Source organism: Typopeltis vanoorti, chromosome 11, assembly GCF_054136105.1.
Source record: "Typopeltis vanoorti isolate ZY-2024b chromosome 11, IOZ_Tvanoo_1.0, whole genome shotgun sequence".
NCBI classification, from domain to species: domain Eukaryota; kingdom Metazoa; phylum Arthropoda; class Arachnida; order Uropygi; family Thelyphonidae; genus Typopeltis; species Typopeltis vanoorti.
In genome coordinates, this window is record NC_143559.1 from 17,022,763 (window position 1) to 17,045,612 (window position 22,850).

General features: G+C 37.2%; 1 protein-coding gene across 2 annotated transcripts in view; it reads right to left on the minus strand.

The window, feature by feature from the left end:
* LOC150101332 (inactive tyrosine-protein kinase 7-like) overlaps positions 1 to 22,850 on the minus strand; it is a 340,607-nt gene that overhangs the window by 284,654 nt on the left and 33,103 nt on the right. Inside the window, exon 1 of one of the 2 annotated variants that reach the window (XM_090400046.1) lies at positions 7,346 to 7,500. The exons of the other annotated variant lie outside the window; for it this stretch is intronic. Within the exon in view, the coding sequence (XP_090256172.1) occupies positions 7,346 to 7,391 (46 nt within the window). The 5' untranslated portion in view covers positions 7,392 to 7,500. Of the gene's footprint in view, positions 1 to 7,345; positions 7,501 to 22,850 lie in introns of those variants that run through there. 2 annotated transcript variants of the gene reach the window in all.

Below are 22,850 nucleotides of genomic sequence, written 5' to 3' on the forward strand. Positions count from 1 at the left end.
CACCAAAGTAAATAATACGAAAAGATTAACGTGGCGCTTGACTGCGTGCATGTAAAGAAGAATCCTGGTATTCTCTTCGTATTCTTCACAACTAAATTAACACGAATAAAAATGGTGGTTTTGCTAGTTTTAAGTAAAACCACGAAATTCCTTTGTGTGACTTCAGTATAATAAACAATTTTATTCTAAATTAATTTTAATATTAAAACGAGTTGGCACAAACAATGCTGTTTAAATGGAACCTACCGTTTCTCAGTGGACTTCATTTTTCTGCATTTCTTTGTACTGTGAAATTAATGCCTGCATTAACGTTAGAAAAGAAGTCTGACATGTCGCATTAATGGCACGTTACACGTAGCGAGAGATCATGAAGCCCATTTCGAATCAGAGGTGCCAACCTATTATACGGATAATATACCAACCATATTTAAGAGAAAAACTTTCTGTTTGTTTGAAAATAAGAATACCTTTTTATCTAATTTAACAACAACAACAAAAAAAATCATTAACTCCAGCGATTATTTCTTCATTGTGCGTGCACTAATAATTTATGTCAATCATTCAGTAATTAAGTCCCATGTCTAAGAATATCTCTTTCTTTTGCATGGTCCTAAACAGATAGTGTTAAAATTGAAAACCGCCCTCAAAAAAACACTCACAAAATTTCCCCACCAAAAAAGTCCAGCCTCATACACCCTACACTAATGTCCGCAACCATAAAAATTCAAAAACTCTCCTGTAGTGCCAATGGCAGTCCTACCTTCTTAACTTACGAAAGAGGGCCGGTGCCTTTTCTGTCAATCTGTGCTCTTACCTCGTTTTCGCAAATGGCAGTACCGCAATATAAATTAAAGATAAAGTTCACCTCCTAGCATCGCTTTTTCCATCCCACTCCTGAGTAGGAGACAAGGCAAATCACCTTTTCCTGAAACATAGTCTCGCATGCCTCCAGATTTTCGGACAGAAAGACATCAAAAGAATCTTGAACAACTTGGTACAAGAAGGCTTCTGGTGACATTATACCAATTGCGAGATGTATAGGACCTATCCCTTTATAGGCCCTATCCCGGTCCTTTAAATGATCGGGATAGGTCCCAGCCCCATAGCATGGAAACAAGCCCATATACAGCCGATTACAAAAAGTGTCTCCCATCAAACTATCGACTTATTACTCTTACCTCAGTGCCGTCTAAAGTAATACTCAACTCCAGAATCTTAAAAACTGCCAACTGATCAATGATTATCGATACGGATTCCTGCAGTCAATATACATATAGCAGATCTGGTTGCCTACATCACTCACCTCCGGACATGTGCCAACAGACATTTTTGGAAAAAAAAAATCTTCGCTGTTACCCTCGATATATTCTGTGTTAAGTTTATCTGATTAATCAGCAGACAGATATTTTCAATGTTGATTTCGCAGAAATATTAAATCTCTAAAACATAGCTTTATTTGAAACAAATGGAAGGTCATTTATTTATATTTACAGAAATATCGGTAACCTCTAACAAGATCAGTACAATGGAAACAACACATTTATGCTTAGTACAACTAATTCGGACTTTCTCCTTCCTGTTTAGACTCCGGATATGCCGTATTCATTAGCTTACTAACTCAATCCTCCCCCCTCCCTGCAAAGATGGCCAACTTTCACTAAAGTGGCAATTAAAGGACCCTTTTGACTGTACACTGAGTAACATTTATTCCAGCACGTGAATCGAGTCTAATCTCACACACTTCCTCCCGACGTCTTTCTGCTAAACATACAGCGTCTTTAAAAGGCGGGACCCGCGACCTTAAATAAGTTAAATTACCAACGGCTTCTGTAAGAGTAGCATCCTCCGACACTGCCTCAGCTGTCTTGTCGTCGTCTGCAGCTGCTGCCTCCTGTAATCCTGGAAGTTCCATCTGTATCTATCGCCCGAGGCAGCGTCACGACGGGGAATCTTCTTTTTTCTTTGCTGCACGTGAAGGGGAAAAAAGATTTTGTTCTCGCCTTTCCCCAAGCAACGAACCTCTGAAGAAACGCTTCTTCAAGGGACTACCGAGCAGTGCCGCGGATGAAATCCCCGGATGTCTCCATCGTCCTTCGCTGTTAAACACACACACAACTGAAGGGCAGACATAGTGCACTGAGACACGTCGGCGGCAATGGAAAAACTTTTATTGCTAAATACACAAGTTTAGGAGACTTACTAGAAGGGAAAGAACGTTCCATTTGTCTTGAAACCACAGAAGATGTCTTTTATAGAAAATTAATGCAATAATATTTTCCTATTATTTTAAACTGATCATACAGAAGAGGCTTTTTTTTTTTTTTTATTGTATTAGGAAAGTGATGGTATCTAATAAAATAAAAAAAATTAAAAAAAAAACTATTCGTTTCTAATCGATTCCAGAGTTTAGGCTCTTCGTGATACTAAAAAAAAAAGCAATTTTAGTGAACAAATACATCTAGCGAACATTCATTTCTGAGGTACTGAGAAATTTGACGATTTCAAAAGCACACTGGAATCAGCGAGAATAGCTGGACTAGACTGAGTAAATAGGTAACTAACCACATGATTTTTGCAATGGGATGACATGACATTGCAGCCACATTTGTCAGACTTACGGCAGTCCGATTTATTTCAATAATAAAGTAGACGATTCTAAAAACTGTATCAAGTGAAATAGAATATAGCTCAGTGCATTTGTCAAATTCCAGCGTACATCCTTCGGAGATTAAGTAAACATTATTTTAAATCGATGCTGTGAGCGCCAACCGATCAGCATAACTGAAAATATATTTTTTCTTTATGTAAACCTACACCAAATCTGTAAACGAGCATACAATCTGAAGATAAAAATGTACCCCCGAACAAAGAGAGAGCGCGGTTGAATTATATCCAAGTTGTAGTTGAATCATATTTTTATGATTCTGCCGTGTTCGCGAGTGGCCTTAGAATTCACGCTCAGAAAAAAAAAAAAAATTCATTGTAGTCCATCAAAGGTGTAAATAGACAAGTGCATCAGTAGATTAAACGATTTGCACATGCGCACAGCGGAAATGCGACTACTAAATGGAATAGCAAATAATTCAACAATGGTACGTGTATGGATTACCGTGTTTGTTCGTGGTCGGGTAATAAAACCACAACGGAAATTTGAAGAACTGAGAATGTGGCATTAACCAATAAGGGCACTCCCAGGAATTCTGGTAACGGTTGGAAAACATAATAGGCAAACAACAAAAAACAAGCTAAGGCGAGGTACAGTATTGGAATTAATCCCATTATCCATCAATAACTGCAAGTAAAACTTATTGTCCATCTTACTTCACAGATGCGGTTTCTTTATTGATCCGCTCTTGAGAGGTGCTACGTAGATATTTTAGAGGTCCTTTGACAGTTCTTGAGTGGTTTTCAAAATACGTATCTAAAATTTTAGTAAGCAGGATAATAAAAACTCCCAGAAGCTGTCTCGAGAGGAGAATAAGTGATGTGCTAAAATGAGAGGTGGCAATACAAAACTACGTTCTTAATATAAAGCGGACTTTATATAAATTCACTTTAAAGCGTTTGCCCTCGCCATTTATTTTCGTTTATATTTATAATGCACAATTTAATTATTTTGACATGTGACACCCTAAAATTCATCGAGTTATTTCTCGTATTTTCTTCCCTACCCCTGACCGCATACCGTTCTTAATTTATGATAGAAACCAAAAAAAAAAAAAAAAAATGAAAATAGCGACCTGGGAGGCGAGTAAAAGTTTTACAGTCGTATCATTTAATGGTCAGGAACACTGTTTTGTAGGTCATTTCTCTTTAACATTAGGCCGACATTTCCCGCAATATGACCTTAATTACGGAGAACATGAACGTATAAATTAAAAGTGAAAAATTAAAAACAAGACAAATAATTTTTTTTTTCAATACTTTTCTAACTAGCGATGGAATATTGCGCAGTCTACTAGTGCCAAGTAACCAGTGGGCTTTCGTTTTTATATGGATTAAATGTTTCATAAGTCGTGTTTTAAATCTTTGCTACATTCATGCTGACACCACAAACATGATCTAATCCTGCTATTCTAATCTGGTATCATTAGAATAGCAGGACTTGATGTCACAATAAAGGAGGAGGGGGGGGGGAATCCACGCTTACACCAATTTCAAGATATCTAATGAACAAATGCTCGAACAATTCGTTTACTATAGAATTCATTCAATACGAAAGCATTTCCAACCTTAAAAAAAAAACGGCACTTTACTCAGAGCAGAAGTAATCTTGCAATACAGTCGCTGTGCCAACAATTTAACCCTCAGAACATTTCTTACCAGGTAATCTTTCGCCCCACTTGCGACTGTCGGCATCTGTGTATTATGATCATAAATGTACGCATTTTCAGACCAAGTATTCTGTTATTAGAAAATAAAAAAATGTTTGAGAAGGAAGAAAAATGTAGTCCGAAGCTGAATGCAACTAACTCAGCCTTCTTTGAAAAGACAAGTGTATTTGTGACAGATGGGAGTTTAAGTCAAACTCTATTAAACGGAATTCTCAAGTTGAAAATCTCCCCCATCCTATCGTTATTCCCAATTTGTCATCTTTTCGGCAGCACTGAGTGCAGAAGTATCCTAGAGCAAAGATAAAACGCAACTATCTCCAAGCAACGCTGGATTCTATTAGACAAACTACTTCTGGTTCATGAACTGTGACGCTCCAGTCACTGCAATAAACGTCCCCTTGCTCGTGGGTGGGGGGGAAACTCACTGCATTGTTTCGAATTTAGCCAATCATTTAGTTTTCACTTTTGATCGCTGGATATCGAATACTTAGTTCAAGTATTGTTCTTTATATGTAGTGATCGAAAACATTAAGATACTTCCAGAATGCCCCAAGTTTGAAAATATCCTATGTTCTCATACGGTTCCAAAAACATTTCCCTTCCTGGAAGCTAGGAAAACGGAGGAATCCTTTATCCACCAGAAAGGAGTTTTTCATCCAAACTGGCCGAAGTGCAAGCATAATTAACATGCGTAATATTGATGTTAAGTACTCGTGTTCAAAACGTGAACAACCAAATCATAATCCAGAGCAACCCAACCACATATTTTGCACAACAAAAGTTTACACTGACCGGCTTAAAATACCAAAGGCTATTAAAAAAATCAAAAAGGCACCCAGTGATTTTTCTATTATTAAAGCTGGTTTCGACAACAAGCTAAATAGTACGCACAAATTGCGTGACATATTTCGATGCCACAGGTCTTAGACCAGACTTCCTCTCAGTCAGGAAATCACCGGATCAGAGAACCGCTTCGAGTAGCTTGTTGTCAAAAACTGAACCGCCGCCAAGGTCACTTCTTTCAAGGGATTTACAAGTCAGTTGTTCTCATTCTACGTAATCCAATAGGTTATTTGTTTCTCCCCACTTTTGATTATCCTAAAAGTTTCTATCGAGTCTTACTTTGGATATTTTTTCCTAATGGCAACGCTATAATTTATGCAGTATTTTCATTGATATGTTATCGTAACTTAAGTTTTCTAAGGACGAAATACTTGAGAAAATTAAAGACAATTGTCAGAGTTCATAAGCTGGAACATTCAGAATTTGCAGCAGTAACTGGCAGTATAATGAATTTCCTGACTGGGACACAAACCTTCTGAAAAACTACGTTATACCTAACAAAAAGAACTGATCACAAAATAGACAAATAATAAAAGCCAGAGCTATCCCAAGCGCACTAAGAAATTCGTTGGAACGAATATGAAAAAATAAATTAAATACCTAATTTAAATATTTTTTTTAAAAAAAAGTTTTGTATGAATATTTAATATTTTAAACTAAACAACTGATTTCTGTGCAAGAGCATATAACATTCATAGTTATTAATAAAACAAGGCAAATCAAAATATTTCCATTAATAAATCGAAAGAGCCTTGAGAATAATTTATTCGTTTTTGTTACGTTTTACACACATCGCACGCTACATCAATAATAAGGCAACTTGAAGAGCGAGATTCTTCATGAATACCTTATTTCGATTTTCATTAATCTATTTTTGTCCCTATACACACCACTCTTTTAAGCATGGTATAATTAACTTATTATAATCGCAACATGTTAAGAACTACAATTCAAATATATGAATGAAAAGTGCCACAATGTAGGCACTAATTTGCATACACTCCGTCCTATATTGTGGAGATTAAAACATCAGAAATATTATTATTATACATTATGTTTATACATTATAAACATTATTAAGGGAAGACTACGCCCTTCTAACTATATAAGAGAATTCCCTGTACTACTGTAAATTGATACATTCGTTACTGGGATGTACATTGATGAACGTATAGCATGAACCTCTCCTCCACTCTTTTTCTTCTCAAAAGTCAAGATTAAGATATCGCGAAATCTTTGGAATATATTAATGGACTGAACTAAAATAAACACTGCAAGACCTTCTCTTCAAAAGCTATCAAAATTGCTGAATAAGAAGTGAAGGAAATACGTAATTTCCCGGACTCCTTATCGCTAGGGCGCTGCATATATCGGGTACTGTTGATACATTGGTCGTGCATTTAAGCGATATGATGGATGGGTGGCATAAACAGAGCCAGGTGGTGGCACTTGTTCAATGGCATCTTAACCGAACACTCATTTGGTTAGCGCTCTATCAATATCAGTTCCTTCCCACCACTCTGCATATGCACACGACCAACGTTTTTACTGCTACAGGGTTACGAAAATGCCCAACTCTGAGCATTGGTATTAACAATAATAAGGGGGTGTACGTGGAATTCAGGAGGGATAGTTGTAAAATGTAAATATGCTGTTAAGTGAACGAAATGAAGGCGCGAATCATATAAAGGGGGGGGGGGAGGGGATGATCATTAAGATGTTTAAATTTTGAATGTTGTCGTTTGACTGTTCAAACCTTCAAAAATATTTTAAGCAAGGATATGTTAGTCTTTCTTTTTTCTCTTTATGACATGATAAAACCTGCGGTTTGGAAAAAGCAAGAGAAAGACTGTCAGTTTGATTACTCAAATCAGTTCACGTATGCTAACACATCGGAGACATATTCAGCTCAAAGTCACCCCCCCCACCCCTCCCCATTTCAGCAATACATCGCTTGGACCAGCTGAGAACAAAAACCAAGATCGAAACATCTCTTTGAACGTGAACGAATGGCAACGCAGACTGCTTGGTTTTCTGTCGCTACCGCGCGCTACAACAAAGAGAACGGAAGACGAGCTCTTTCTCTCGACACGCATCGTGACATTTTGCGTAGCCACACTCCATGCACGTGTTTACCCTGTCCCGAGTGAACGGAAAGATCTACTTACCCAAGAAAGAAATCAACACTATTTGCAAAAAGAGAAGTCTTTCCATCGTTCCGCACAATCCAGTTCGGTTGCTACTCAACGGTTGGCATGGTAGTGGACGACTCTGCACCGCGAGCACAGACGAAGACACCGCCGGTACACAACCACTTCACAGACACGCTACTCGTTCCATGTTGAACTCCGCTCCAACGCTTGATGAAAGCTGTTGCCACGAACTCTGTATCTCTCCGCCAGAGGAAGTAGTAACGAGAAAGGCAATTATGGCTCCGCCATTGGGGGGTTTAGAGAGTCGGCGTGTTACAAGGGTAGAACAATGCAAACAGTTTGTATTGTTTCAGGTGTCCTGCTAGCAACGCTATAAGCCGTTAGATACAGCGGAGGTTCACTCAAGGGCAGTGAGTGCCGAAAGGAGGCGAAGGAGTTTTGCCCGTAGCATCTTTTGTCAACACATCGTCTGCGCTCTGGAGGAGCTAATCTTCGACGATATTTAGTTCAAAATTTTAAACATTCGCCCTCGTGTTGATGGGAAAGATCGTCGAAGTGTCTCCCCAACATAATGCTACGGTTGATTACGGGGCCACCGTGGGTGATCGAGCTGTGTTAAGTTCGTTGTTTTGGTTACGGCCAAGGTTGAGTAAGGTCAGAGATCATCGAGCCAGCGAAGTGGAAAGTCCACTTTTACTGCCTGTAAATCGGCACCACTGTTCTTAGAAGTTCATTGTTCTCGCAGTCACCTCTAAGGACAGCAGAAAGATTTTCTCAGTGTGTATCGGCAACCAATTAAAGTAAGCAGAAAGAGAGAGAGAAAAAAATCTAATGATGTGAATATTAATTTTATTGATTATGTAAGCGCCACAATGGTCGCACATTATGTATAATACCCAGTTCTTTCAGGGAAGCTGTACTTTTACAAAGAGAAGAATATTACAGCAACGGTCGATTGTGTATGAACTCAGTTAATCACGGTAATAGCACACCAGGAGACCTGAAAATTCTGTAAATTTAGGTTACTTTTGTGCATCTGAATCTGCAGAATTGTCAAACTCTCCAGAATTACCCTCCGCTCCATTAAAAAAAAAAAAAAAAAAAAAAAAAAACTTGTTGGCCACCTTTTTCTTTCAAATTGACTAAGTTCGGAAAAATATAATTTTTAAAATAGCTGAAGCGATTTAAAATATTTTCTGTCAAGCGGTACAATTCAAAAATTTGAGTGATAAAAATTTTCGAAGTTTACAGTAGTATGGTGAGTTAAAATTCAAAATAGTAACTTTTAAGTGTTTTTAAGAAAATGCTGCCTTCTTTTGCGGAATGGTGTGTGTAGGGTAGTTTTTGTTAATAATATTTTAATTTTCATAAGACATCTTATTAATAATAAATTTAGTTTAATCCTTTATCCAAGTGTGAGCAAACAAACTTTGCGCCTGAAAATATCCTCAGGATGGGGTAAGGTAGTACAACACCGGGAAACTCGTAGCAAAGGTGGACCAAGCTAACATCACTCCTAACTCAGTATCTCCCATAATGCAAAACACATCTCCTTGCAGATGTTATGCATTGAGGGAAGGGCCACTACACCCAGACTAGTTTCGACCTTTATTCAGGTGTCTTCAGTGGGAGCCAGGCCCAGACGTGGAGATACCAGGTAAAAAAAAAGCAATGGCGAGATACTGAGATAGAAGTGATGTTAGCTTGGTCCACCTTTGCTACGAGTTTCCCGGTGTTGTACTACCTTACCCCAGTCCTGAGGATATTTTCAGGCGCAAACTTTGTTTGCTCGCACTTGGATAAAGGATTAAACTAAATTTATTATACTCTAACCAAGTGAAAAATAAACTTTCAACAGCTTATTAATGTTTTCTCGTCATGAATTTTTTAAACTTTTCTACAATCTTAAAAAGCAGTCTCAAGCACATTTATATTTTCATACACTCATTTCCTTCACCTTCAGATGAAATGTCTACCGTTTAATTTTCGATATTGCAATCGGCTATATTCAAAAGGATAAGACAAAACATTCACCTCGCCTAAATGAAAGGGTCCATACTGTCAACTCCATGGGTATATTAAAAAAAAAAAAAAAATTCAAAGGCGCATTAAGCAGCGAAGAACAAAATGAAAATCAAGCGAATCATAATTTGATTTTTCGTGCTTCCAATTGCAACTGAAACTGCAGTACAACTAAATATCAAATGAGTAGCTGCGATAACTTGGTTGAAGCGCGAAGCTCTACACTTATCTCAGGAGAATAACAACTTATGTAGCTTAATTTGCAATTTTCATCGATCCTCAGAAGCTTTAATACTGATTTGCTGTTTGTATCTCCGTTTGGTTTTCCTATGGAAAGCCATACGTTCTCCGAATCAATTACTAAACCGCATGCAATTAGATTGCTTAAAAGAGCATTAACGAACACATTCTTTAATTACGCAAGCAAACGCCTAAAACAGTTTTTTTTTAAACTGAACAAGTTGTTTATTTCGCGTTCCAGAGCATCAGACAATGGAGGAGGTTGATTATTTCTTTGACATCAGGCTCGGCGTATGTGGAAGTCGAGTAAGTGCTTTACCGGGAAAAATGTCGAACTCATTACCAAACATTATTACTTCATCGCCTTTCCAATATTTGCTTCGTGTTTATTAGCAAATTTGCACGCAATTGTCTCGCGAATTGGGCTTGGAGACAAACAAAATGAGCTAGTTGTTCCATTTGTTACACAGAACATGGAGGAAAATTCGGTGACCTTTGAGACTGTCGCAAAATTCGAATGCTGCTACTGATCAGCACCAGAATGAGAATTAAAATATATGCAAAGGAGTGGAAGAAGAGAAACGAAAATTGGCGCACAGCGTGAATATGATCTAGGAACTGAACACAGTACTATAAAAATGTGTGCATTACAAATGAATGTATCTTCCGAGTTTCTAACCGGAGAAAAAGCGTTGCTTGCGTGTGCCAAAAATCGAAATTGCGAAACTAACTTAAGGTTTGAAATAGTCGGCGACGAGAATCGATCCTGTAACTGCAACGATCTTTTTCTTGCAGAGTCATGGAGGTTAGCACGAAACTTGCAAGGCAACAAATGTAAGACTGTAATTCAAATGATTTCGGTCAGTAGCTGAAAGCAGGTTAAAAGAAGATGGTCGCTACAATCGACTTCCGCTGAAGGCATAAGACGACTCGGATATTTGGAAACTGATGTGTAATTTTTTTTTTAAACTTTATACAAATAATCGAACAATTATGATATACAATAACGAACATCTAAGTTTTATAAATCAGCAATAGGCACATGAACGGTGCCAACGAATAAATTGTTCAAATCAAGAAAACAACATTGTGTGAATGAAAATAGAGTAATCTTCTGAAACACATCTGATAAAACACCTCAAGACCATTAGAAAATTAACCAGACTAAATAACTGTTGTCAAAATGTAAAGATCGGAAATAAAAGGTCAAAACTATCATAAAACAGCAACATTCAATAGATCCACAAAATTCCCAATAACATCTCAATAATAAAATTCTCTAAAAACAGCGGGGAAAAAAGAGACTAAAAAAAGATAGACCAAGACCTGGAAGGAAATAAGAGCAGATGCCTAAAAACTTTCAACTGAAAGGCAGTGATATAGACCCGATGCTGCGCATGAATGAGGGGCACAGGTAAGGTAAGAACTAAAACATTTCCCAAACCATACAATACATTACCAATATTTAGTGAAGAGAGCAAATTGAATACGGAAATCTACAGAATAGGTGAGTCTTAAGACAATGTTAATCGCTTTCTTCGACGCACAGAAAATACTCTTCATGTCTGCATTGAAGAATAGTTCTCCATCCTCACGAATGATGCGCTACGGCGGGCAGTATCAGGAATCCTTAGCGAAGTATATCGTCACAGGCCTTGCTCCCCCTTGGAACGTTTTCCTCTGGTGGGAAAGAACTTCGGGGAAGACACCTAGAAATATGTGCTAGTTGAAGGTGAGAATAAACAAGGCTACTTCATCCGAGATGTACATGAACAATGAAAAGGATCACTGGAACTTTACCCTAAGGATAAAATATAATCTTTAGGGCAAAAATTCATTTTTTATGTTGTTCCCACCTACTAAAGGGCATATGTTAACTTATAGTACATTTTCTACCGTAAGTAGGCTAAAGATTTCTTTTTTTTATAAATTTTATATTTTTTGTTTGTGTTCTTTAACACGTTCATTGCCAATCACGCGATATCGCGCGATGCGAGTTCTCACCAAACGGCCGATCACGTGTTATCGCGTGGACGTCGCTAACTAAATAAAAAATAAAAATAAAAATTAAAAATTTGGCCACCACACGAAATTCCAATTATCAGCTTGGCAATGAAAGTGTTAAATTTATCTTTTACATGGTCTGGAAACAATGCTCTACAGACCAAAGATGGAACTTTATCAAGCCAGGTCAGGCTTCCAACGAGCTGGACGGTGGTCTCACACCACGCGATGAAATTCATGTCCCATCTAAAGACGATCGCAAGCATCTATACCCACAGCAGGATTCGAACCCGCAGCCTCTTGGGCGGATAGTGGACACGCTTCTTCTTATTATTATTGTGCTATCTTCTATCGAAGGTCAGCGATCATCTTGGCGAACAAACTGCGCTCTTGTGCTACTCTGAGCAGTTGTGCACTGCTCTTTCCTGTCCACGTCTTGATGTTGTCAAACCATGATATTCTTTTTCTTCCTCTAGTTCCTTTGCCATCAATTCTTCCTACCAAAATAGTTTGTAGAAGTTGGTATTTGCTGTTTCTCATGATGTGTCCAAGATATGATGTTTTTCGTTTCTTGATTATTTGTACAAGATGTTTAGCTTTGCCAATGGATTTTAAGACATCTTCATTGGTAATTTTTTCTGTCCATGATATCTTTAGCATTCTTCTGTATAGCCACACACGCTAACCAGTCATTAAATTAATGCGCTGGCCTCATAGCCTTAGGTGCCTCAAAGCTTAACGCTGTTACAAAAAAATGTGCGATCAGGAATACACCATGCAATCACAAAGTGCAGCATAAAAAAAATAAAAAATAAAAATAATAATAAAAAAAAGATCTCGAGTTGCTTCTAATTTTCTTTCTGTGTCACACATACAAAGTCAGACTATCTAATAGCAGACAAACTAAATATGCTAATTCGTTTAAAATATAGTTCTAACACGAACAAATTAGTTTTCCACTGTTTTATTTCAGCTAGTGAAGAGAGATAAAGAGACACGACTAATAACTGGAGGAGATTGACATAGTGATAGTAATTTAAACAATACGCAAGAGACTGAAGCGAGAATTGCACTGCAAATGAGACAACATGGCGTTGTCAAAGCATTAATTTTGCTCGTCGTGAAAGAAAGAGGAAAAACATCATCGTCTTGAATTTCCGATAAATAACTAAAACATTTGCTGCTTAGTCATGCATTAACTTGGTATTTATAATTAATGCGATAAAGCACTTTGTTTTTATTAAATTAATGCACGTCAATACGACAACTGAGTTAGTAACATACCGACCATTTTTGAAGCACATCAGACATTCAGGCGAAATAAAGACTACAACGGCTTTAGCGATGTATTACGAGGGTGGTCTGAATAGTTCTCGACCATAGATGGCAACACTATCGGCAAGATTTTTTTTTTCTCAGTGGGTACATCTGTCATAAGCATCCACGTGAAATTGCAAGTCATTTTATCAAGTAGTTTGTTTCATACATCCGTCTGGAGCAAAAGTGATGTCCTTGAAATGAACAAAATTGAGTATCGTGCGGTTATAAAATTCTTTGTAAAAGAAGGTTCAAAAAGAAATTCTTTTGAAGTTCAACAATGTTTATGTGCACTCTTCTCCTTCGTTTTCGACAATTAAGAAATGCGCTGTCGAGTTTAAACGTGGCTGTACCAGCTTGAAGATGATTCACGTGAAGGACGTCCAAAAAGTGTACAACTCCAGAAATCATTGATCAAGTGCACGATATGGTATTCGATGACCGGGAGTCAAAGTGCGTGAAATTGCTGAGACTAAAGACATTTCAAAAGAAAGTGTAGGATATATTTTGCATGAAGAATTGCAAATGAAAAAGCTTTGCGCAAGATGGGTGCGGCGCTTGCTCACAGCAGATCAAAAACGCACTCGCATGAAAATCTCTGAACAGTGCGTGGAGAGTTTTAACAAAAATAAAACTGATTTTATGTGTCGATTTATTACTATTGGATGATAATTGTATTCAAAAGTACACACCAGAATCATCCAAATAGCAGTCAAAATAATGGACAGAAGCCGGTTGTTCAGCGCCAAAGAAGACAAAGTCGGTTCGATCAGCAGGAAAGGTCATGGCATCAGTGTTTTGGGATGCTAAAGGCATTTTGTTTATTAATTATCTTGAAAAGGGTAAAACAATATCCGTTGAATATTATTCCGATCTTTTAACCAGACTTGACGAAAAAAATTTGTGAGAAAAGACGCGGTTTGCAGAAAAAAAAAATCATCTTTCATCAGGACAATGCACCTGCCCACAAAGGTGTTTTGACAATGGGAAAATTAAGGGATCTGCACTATGAATTGTTGGAACATCCACCCTATTCCCCAGATTTGGCTCCTTCTGACACTTCTATCTCTTCCAAAAACTAAAACTCTTCCTTGCTTTTCAGCGTTTTTCTTCGAATCAAGACGTGATTGTAGCTGTAGAGGGGTATTTTGCAGATCTTACTGAGAATCACTACAGGGACGGGATAATGGCGCTGGAGCATCGCTGGAATTAAAGGAGATTATGTTGAAAAATAAAAATAAATTTGAAATTATAAATTCGTTGTTTCATTGTTAGGCCGAGAACTTTCCAGATCACCCTCGTATATCAAGTTGCTCATTTATACAATTCGTATGCTACTTCAATATTTTGGTGTGAAAAACATAAACTGAGATTTATTAATTCTGTTATTCTGTAGCACATGGCAAAGGTTGTAAAAAAGTTTAGTTATGTTAAACCTTAAGTTTAAAAAAAATGTTCTATTCAACATTGTTATTTGCATTTGTAAAAAAAAAAAAAAAACCCTCTTAATTAACGGAATATCACATCACAGTTGTTGGAAGCCCTCGATTATGCAAATTACGTATTTCTAATATTATCGAAACTCACTGATATACAAGAAAAATGAAAAAGAATGTATAAGAAGTTGGAGTCATACAAGACAGCCGATCTGATCTGATCTCATCTTCTTTACACCCTCTTTTACCTTGAGGTGTCGAGGATTTATTAATCATCGGACCTCAAACCGTAGTGTTGAGTTTTCAAGGCCGGGTTGCCCTTTGCGGGATGAAAAACCCCAGGATAAACTGGGAAAAAACCATGCTGTCCACGCCCAAGACCGGCTAACTTGGCTATGGCTGAGGAAGATCCTTGAGCTCCTCACGTCACCGACGGGAATCGAACCTGGCACACTCCTTCCCCAGGCCTATGGTTGCAAAGTGCACAGCCACTAGACTAACCGCGCGGACCAGACAGCTGATAAAAGACTTAAATATAAATCAAACAAAAGCTCTTGAACCGAATATCAAATTCCGAAAGAAATTAAAACCGACCAACATACATGGGAAGAAAAGAACTTCACATATCAGGGAGGGAGCTAATGGTGATGGTGACGGTGGAAGCAACAGGATTGAATGAGACTATACTCCGCTTATAAGAGATCTGAAGTGGCTCGAAACTTGGACAAAAGTTCCATGGTCTGTAGAGGGCAGTTCAGGGATTCTGACTCTTATCTGATCCTCCTTCGGTATTAATTTGCTATAGAAAGATTTTCAAAAGGTTAACATTGCGATATGTATAAAGGACTACCATGTCTGTTATACACAAGATAGTTTAAGTTAATCTCTCTCTCTGTCAGTGGACGATTCTATGAATTAGATTTCCAGTTAAGAAATTTAGAACTCATTAAATGATATTATACAGTGCAGTTAATACGGAACACACAGTCTATTTACAAATTGAAAGAAGAAAAAAAAAGAAAGAAAAGGAAGAGGTCATCCACGAACCAATCTTCTGGGGTCTAAGACTGAAAATCGCTATGTTATCTCTAGCAACTTCATGAAAATACAAAGAGGATTATTGAAATAATGGTTCGTTTGGGAGAAAGAATAAAAGTGGTTGAGTTAAACGTTAAGAGTGTGTTGGTTTTGCGAATTTACGAACCTTCGACTTTTTTCCCCTCTTCTGTAACGTATGCACTGTAAACATATAATTTTATTAATTTTGCAGCTATAGATACTCCAACTGAAACCCAAATACCATCTTTTATCAAATTCTATTCAGCTAGAGCAGGGTTGCTTGCAATATTGAATTTCGACTTCTTTGTATCCATTGCACTCCTGCATAGTCCAACTAAAATAAATGGAACCCACGTACAAAATATTAATAAAGTCTAGCCAGAATTTAGTAACAACCTTCACACGTAAGTAAAAGCAGGGGGGGGGGGAAGAATTCAGAAAGTGCTTACGTATTTTGTGAACGCATCTAAAATAATAAACTATTTTTCTGTAGTATATCCTCAGCTAAAGAATATTTCATTAGGTCTTATGTTGCGCATACAGTTTTAAAATTCGCGAAATAAAGATGTTGAACATAACAACGAAAGGTTGTTCACGCACACTTCCGTTTCATTCGATTGCCAAAAATCGGTGCAGTCGCGATAAAAGCTTCAGTTGCAATATTGATATTTCACAAATGACTGAAGTGGGTATCCTGAGCAATTTACGATAAAAAAAAAAATACTCAGTCCTTTGCTAGCAGTTAGAGTGTTTTTCAGAGGTTTAATATTTCATGTCGTTACCTTTCAAAGATGGCCCGTTTGCTATCAAGACACGCAAACACACCGCCGTAATAGCAGAGCGGAGTAAATTTTCTACAGAAAGGAAGGAAAGAATCGCCTGCAATCAATGCTCGAGAGGAAGACAGTATGCACAGAGACAGACGGAGAAAGAGAGATCCTAAAAATTCATGGTTGTTACAGAAATACTCTCTTTGGAAGAACTACGAACGTTTCGTATACAATTTAATTTCACGACACCCAACATTTTGATTAGCTCAGATTGGTTAGAAACGAAATGCTATTCGATTCTACGCTCATTAAATGGTGCAGTGATTAAAAGTCAAGTTGAAAATAGAAAAAAAAAAGAAAAAAGAGAGAGCTTAAACGTGCTCTGGCAGTTCATCTGGATATTGTTTCTGCTGAAATCGGTTAATGAATGCAAATCTTAGTTGCTGAACCAACTAAGGACCAACCGCACAATAAAAAAGACAAGGTAAGGAAGGAGGACTTCGTTAGATATTTTCTAAAGGAAATTTGACTTTACAACTGAAACGAAATTATACATTTATTTGTTCTGACAAATAAATCTAAAGATATGAACACGACAACCAGGAGAAAGCAGAGGTGAGAAAATAGTTCTGTGGTAGTAAAATGCAGTGGAAGAGAAGGCGATTTATGTTGAGGAATGGTGATGAAAATAAAGTAGACTTCAAACTATCCTTTGTTTTTTTATTTCGCTGAAATATCTTTTTTGTGTGGGAAATATCACAATGGAGGCATTAATTTCGAAATATCTTTTATAAATTTCAACAAAACAGGTCGAGTCTATTTGGTATTGTTGACACAAATGCCAGCCAGCATGTGCGCAGACTTTTGGCCACTTGAGGAACGAAGGCATTAAACGCCCTCTACTCGAAAAGAAAGAAAATAGTGGATAATTGCCTCACTGCACGTGGATAAGTTGGCCTCTGGTACCATTCCGAATCATGAATAGGTACTACTGACTAATAAGGTGCTGCCTTTTCTCTCTCTCTCTCTCTCTCTAATGGAACTCCAATTGCGAGAGAAATTCTCTAAAAGGCTACACTAGGTTCGAAAGCACAAAACAGCAGTTCATTTCATAATTAAATAAATAAACCATAATTAAATGTCTCTGGAAGTGAAGAAAGATATTTTGTATACGAATATGCCTGTACGATGCCACATTTAAAAAAAAAAAATCGTTTTTATTGACGACTCAAGTTTCGATCAAACTAATGGAATTCATAAAGCTTCCAATGACAGTTAGTTGGAAAAACCCAGGTTCGAATCCCGTCTAGGACGCGAAGAATCTTTATAAGAATTTCTCAACTAAAGGTGAATTAGCCAGGCTTATTATTGGTAGAAGGAGTTTCCTCCCACAAGACAGAAGACTGAACCAAAAGAACACCTGCTCACTGGCGTCAGAGTGTTGGTTCCTTTGCCCACAAAGAAGACTATAACCTGATCAGTCAGAGTGGAATGGACGAAAATTCCTCCTGCAAATGATGTCGTTTATCTGCCTTAGCTGGCCGAATGGTTCGTATCCGCTCTCCAATCAACGGGGTGCAAATTAGAATCCCACCGAGAGCATGGTGGGATTCGAATCTACAGGCAGCCTCCAGATTATTTATTCCGTAGTCCACCGCAGAGTATGCAGCTTAAAGGAATTGTATCATATATACATATCTATCGTATTATTTTAATCTTTTCACGGTGATTTCGCGCTAGCAAAGAAAAAATATTACACTACTGGAATCCAATGTAGACAAAAATGTTTTCGTAGGAACAGCAAACCAATCGTCAAATGAATGAAAATGCCTTTAAAAACTAAACGGCACGTTAATGCGTCTAAGAGACATTATTAAATTTGTAAGCGCATATATTTAAATAAGTTCACTGACTGAGAAAACGTGTTATACTTTTCTTTTTATTTTCTAAGGAGAATTTTTTTTCTTTTTTTTACTCCGCAAACTCAGAAAAAATCGACTACAAACCCACAGTATTTCACACAACAATAAGAGTTACGATTAGGGTTTTCCAAAAGTTGTTTAGTGCTAAACGAAGACCTCCGCCCACTCCCTTTGGAGAATAAAAAGCTATAGAAGATTTACTTTTTTTATATATTTCATTTGCTGGAATTTCCGCTGTTAAGAACTTCCTTCATGCTTCCCTCGTGATTGTCTATATTTGGCGTCCCCCGCGTGTCTGTTATTCGCAGCGTATCTGCAAAAGCAATCACCGTGATTAGCTAGGAAGAGTAGATAAAGAGAGGAGGAGGAGGAGTCATGCTGAAAAGTGACATCTGTAAGTTGGACCTTGGTGCACGGAGAGATAAACTATAATAAAACAGAAGAGGCTTGTTGACTGCACCCACGCATTTCTCACCTTAAGGCGTTTTCAGTTCTCAATTTCTAGTTTTCAAACACCACTTATGGGATGCTACAATCTTTCTTTTAACTCGTTCTCCATGTCGTCTTCTGCTACTGCTGAAAGAAACTGAGCACTCTTTTGATGTTTAAGAAAAGCCACTGTTCAAACAAAACTAACGTTTCACGTTTATATCCTTTTTTTTTTTTTTTATTAGTCCTGAAATAGATCCGGTTGTATACGGGATAAAAATGCAATAATTAGGAGTAAATAAAAAAATAATATAAAGGATTTTGAAGATATTTGCACTCAAAAAAAATCAGTGCTTAAAAACTGTGACGCGATGCGGGGGGGGGCGAAGGCAATGTGGGAGGAGAGGAACTTGAAAAAATATTATATAATGGCGATATTGTGTCATCGGATAGTTCACGTGAACTTTCTGAATTTTCATATGACTACAGACGAAACTTTATTTCCCTACATGTGAAAATAAAATAAAAAACAAACTGAATACATACATAAATGATAAACTTTACCTGAATAAATGAGTTAAGCATTTCGTTTGTTTGCGGCAACCAGGGGACAGCACATGAGTAATGGATTGCATGTCGGACTGGCTTAAGATTAATGCTTTCTTCAAACAGTCCAATGACCAACTCTTCAGACAATGCATCCTTAATCATTTTCTTCGTGGTCTGCATTAGTAAACGAATAACTCGTCAGGTCCGGATTCCGGATTCATACATGAGAGTTACTGCAGCATTAGACAAGCAGAAGCATTTCAGCATACATTTCCCTTTATTAATTATTTCTAAATAATTATAAAAAATATTTAAATCAGACCAGATTGTAAATTTTAACGCCATTTTATCACCTTCCAATGAGAGAAGGCATTCAGCTAAGTAAGAATGGATTATAAATGAACTATTAATTAAATAAATGAAAAAAGAAACTGTGCAAAATCACAGCAAATATCTGGGTATTGCACAGCTTGAACGAGACTAAAAATTATTACAAAGATGTGAAACAGAAGAGAAAAGAAGCTCAAGACAAGTTTTGTACTGAGAAGCGGTGGGAATACTAATTGGAATTCGTAATAATTCAGTGGGAATGCAGAAAAATGAGGGTGTGATCCCTCACCGCAAGAAACGTAATGACATGAATTCGGCATTTATTTATACTATTATCAATATGGAAAAGCAAGAAGGAAAAGAATTACGCCTAGCATTAAACCGTTTTAAGAAAGAGAAGTAAAAGACATTATCAATTATTTCATTAAAATTCGATAACTAATGGCTGGCAGAAAAATGATAAAGAATCTTAATAAATTAGTATGAGGGAGGGGCAGTTCAAGTGACTCCCATCGTACCAATTGTACGTAAATAGCTGAAATATTTGACTTGTTTTATGGATTCTCCAACGAGAATGCAGTTGATGCTTTCGTTCGTGCCTATTTTTCACACTTTTATCATCACATTGGTGATTTTCAAACCACATTTGTTATTTAATTTAGTTAAAAGTCCTAAGAGGAGTAGATGGTAAAGATATCAGATTACCGATAAACCTATATAAAGCCTACGCAAATAGACGGAACATCTTCGATTTTGATATCGCGTTTAACACCGCTGATAATGATAATGTGATCAGCATAGATAGTACGCGCTGTTGTCATGCACCTGATTTGATATCAATTCCGAGTACTTGATTCAATTCTTACTGGTGATTTGCAACTATAAGCTTAATATAGCGTTCTGTTTCATTTATATCGCTGTAATGCTTTGAGCAGCTTTTCTCTTGGCATCCAGTCATAAGCCTTTTCCAAATCTATAAAACTTAAATACAGATTCTTGTAATATTTTTATGATTTCTGAAGTGTTTGTGTTAAGATAAAAATTTAATCCGAACCAAGATTATTCATCCCCAAAGTTCTCTTCCAATTTTTTCATAGCCCATTCCCCTGTAATTTTCACATTCAATTTTGTTTCCTTTTTATAGAATACCACGAAAGTTCTACTCTAAATATAATTTGAAAGGCCCTGCCTAAGATCATGGAAAATAGGCAGTTCGTGTCATGTTTATTTTTATATGTGAATATAAAATAATATTCATTATATCGCGTCTATAAATAAATCCATTTTGGTAATGATTTTATAAACAAAATCTAATCGAGTTCCGGGAGGAATAAAAATAAAGATCCGAGAAAGCCTGCATTAGACTCGTTTCTGCTCAACATAAATACCAAATACGAAACAAGCGCTTGTTCGGCTACTTGTTCGGAATTAGACTACATTACGTGCATCGACGTTTGTAAATCAAAAGGAATTCGAAATAAAATTTAAAGGGGCTCAAGAGCTTTAAGTGAAGGCGAGACGCTTTGATTTTTATCTACTATTTCTTTTCATTCGATGATAAGCTATCTAGTGAGAAGTTTCCGAGGATGGATCATCTCAGGCAGCAGACTATTGTCATCGAGATAACAGGAAAGAGCCAACAGCATTTACACGAAATCTTTTCAGCAATCAGGAAGGTATCAGCGGTTTCGTGGCGAATAAAATGAGAATCGGCACGGTGTAAATGAGCTCTGCCCTTTCTTAAGCTGCTTTATGTCTAAGAATACCAGTGCGGGAGATAGTCGCTCGACGGCAGTCATACTTGACTAGATAAGCAAGTGCGACTAAGACAGTTGTCGAGAATAAAAATCGGAATGCTTATCTGAAGTGCGGAAGCGGATATACGCAGCACTTCAAGAAACCACAGGGCAACGAATTATATGAAGAGTCTGCGAACTTTTGATAAAGTGAGAGAACGGCTCGATTTGGCTGATAGTTGCGGGAGGGTGCTAATTACGGTACAAACGAGCTGCTGTTGCTGGTAAAGCTAGTTTTAATCAAAGACGAAAGTATGCTTGACTCGCTTAAAGTTGTCACTGAATATGAAGCACGCCGTTTTTCATACTACAATTGGCTCTTCCCCATCGCTTTTACGTTCTATTTCAGATGTCCTCCCTGATTTAGATGAAGAAATACGAAATAAACGGCCGATATTGCTTGGTAATATTATGCAAATAAATTTGCATTTTACATAACGGTTAATTATCTTTCCGACTGCATGCACCATGTCATTTTTTTTCACGTCTTGCTCGACTAACAAAGATAAAAACGTATAACTAACTAAAAAAAATCAAATTTGTTTTTTAAATATCGGCTTAAAGTAATTAACTGGCTGTGAAAGGAGGCTAATTTGCTATTCAATTTTTATTCTTATTCAAATGCCAAATATATTACTGAGTATTAAGAGTTTGTTTCAAATCTGTCAAGGAAAATTTGAGCTACAATGCGGATTGTTTCCTTTGATTTTCCTGTTTCTCGAAGAACTATAAAAAAATTCAAATATTTTGTGTAAAATCATCTAAACATCGTACCACAGCTCCTCTTAACACATCCAAGGATGGATTGTCCATTGATATACAAATGTAGATTCGATGTAGGTCAGTAAACAAACTAACACAGCTAACAGGCAATGCCGAACCCTTAACTTCATTAAGTGGTATCCCTTCCCAATTACCAATCCCAAGTGCTTAAATATTCGTTAAGAATGGGTTTCCCCATAACTTCAGTCATTCAAAACTGAGTTTGACAGCAGTCTTTTTAAATGAGCATCCTCTCCTCCACATGCACGATTTTAGAGCACAACTTAGTCAAGTATTAACCTAATGATACGTTATATGGTACTGCAGGAGACGTGGGGTTGAGGAAAAGAGAGTGCGAAAATTATAGTGGCCATCACTAAATCCCGGAGTCTTTGCGATGATCAGTATAAAAACGAGTCAGTGACCCGTTTTTTTTTTTTTTTTCAAAGTTTCCTCTAGAGAGCCTTCGAGAAGGACGAGCATTGACTGAAGACGAGACCAACACTTTCATCTTCGCTAAGCAACGACTTTTATTTTGGCGGAGAAATACATGAGTACAAATACCAGGAGAGTGGTATCTGTACTCGTGAGAAACGATGGGTACAAATTCCGGAAAGTAAAGTGTGTTAAAGATTCACGTGTTCATATCATATTCAAAATGCAGTGTACTTTTGGAATTTTATCTGTTAAAATTTTGAGTATTACAGAAATTCCAGCTGCAACATTTAGAAGTAGTAAAAGTTTCAACTTACTGAGGTTCTTGATAGAAAAAAAAAAAAAAAGAAAAGAAATGGTGAACTAAAAATGAATGCAGCGAGGATGCTTAAGTCAGAGGACAAAACCTAAAATACCCAAAACATCATTTAAGACTCCTCGCTACTTGA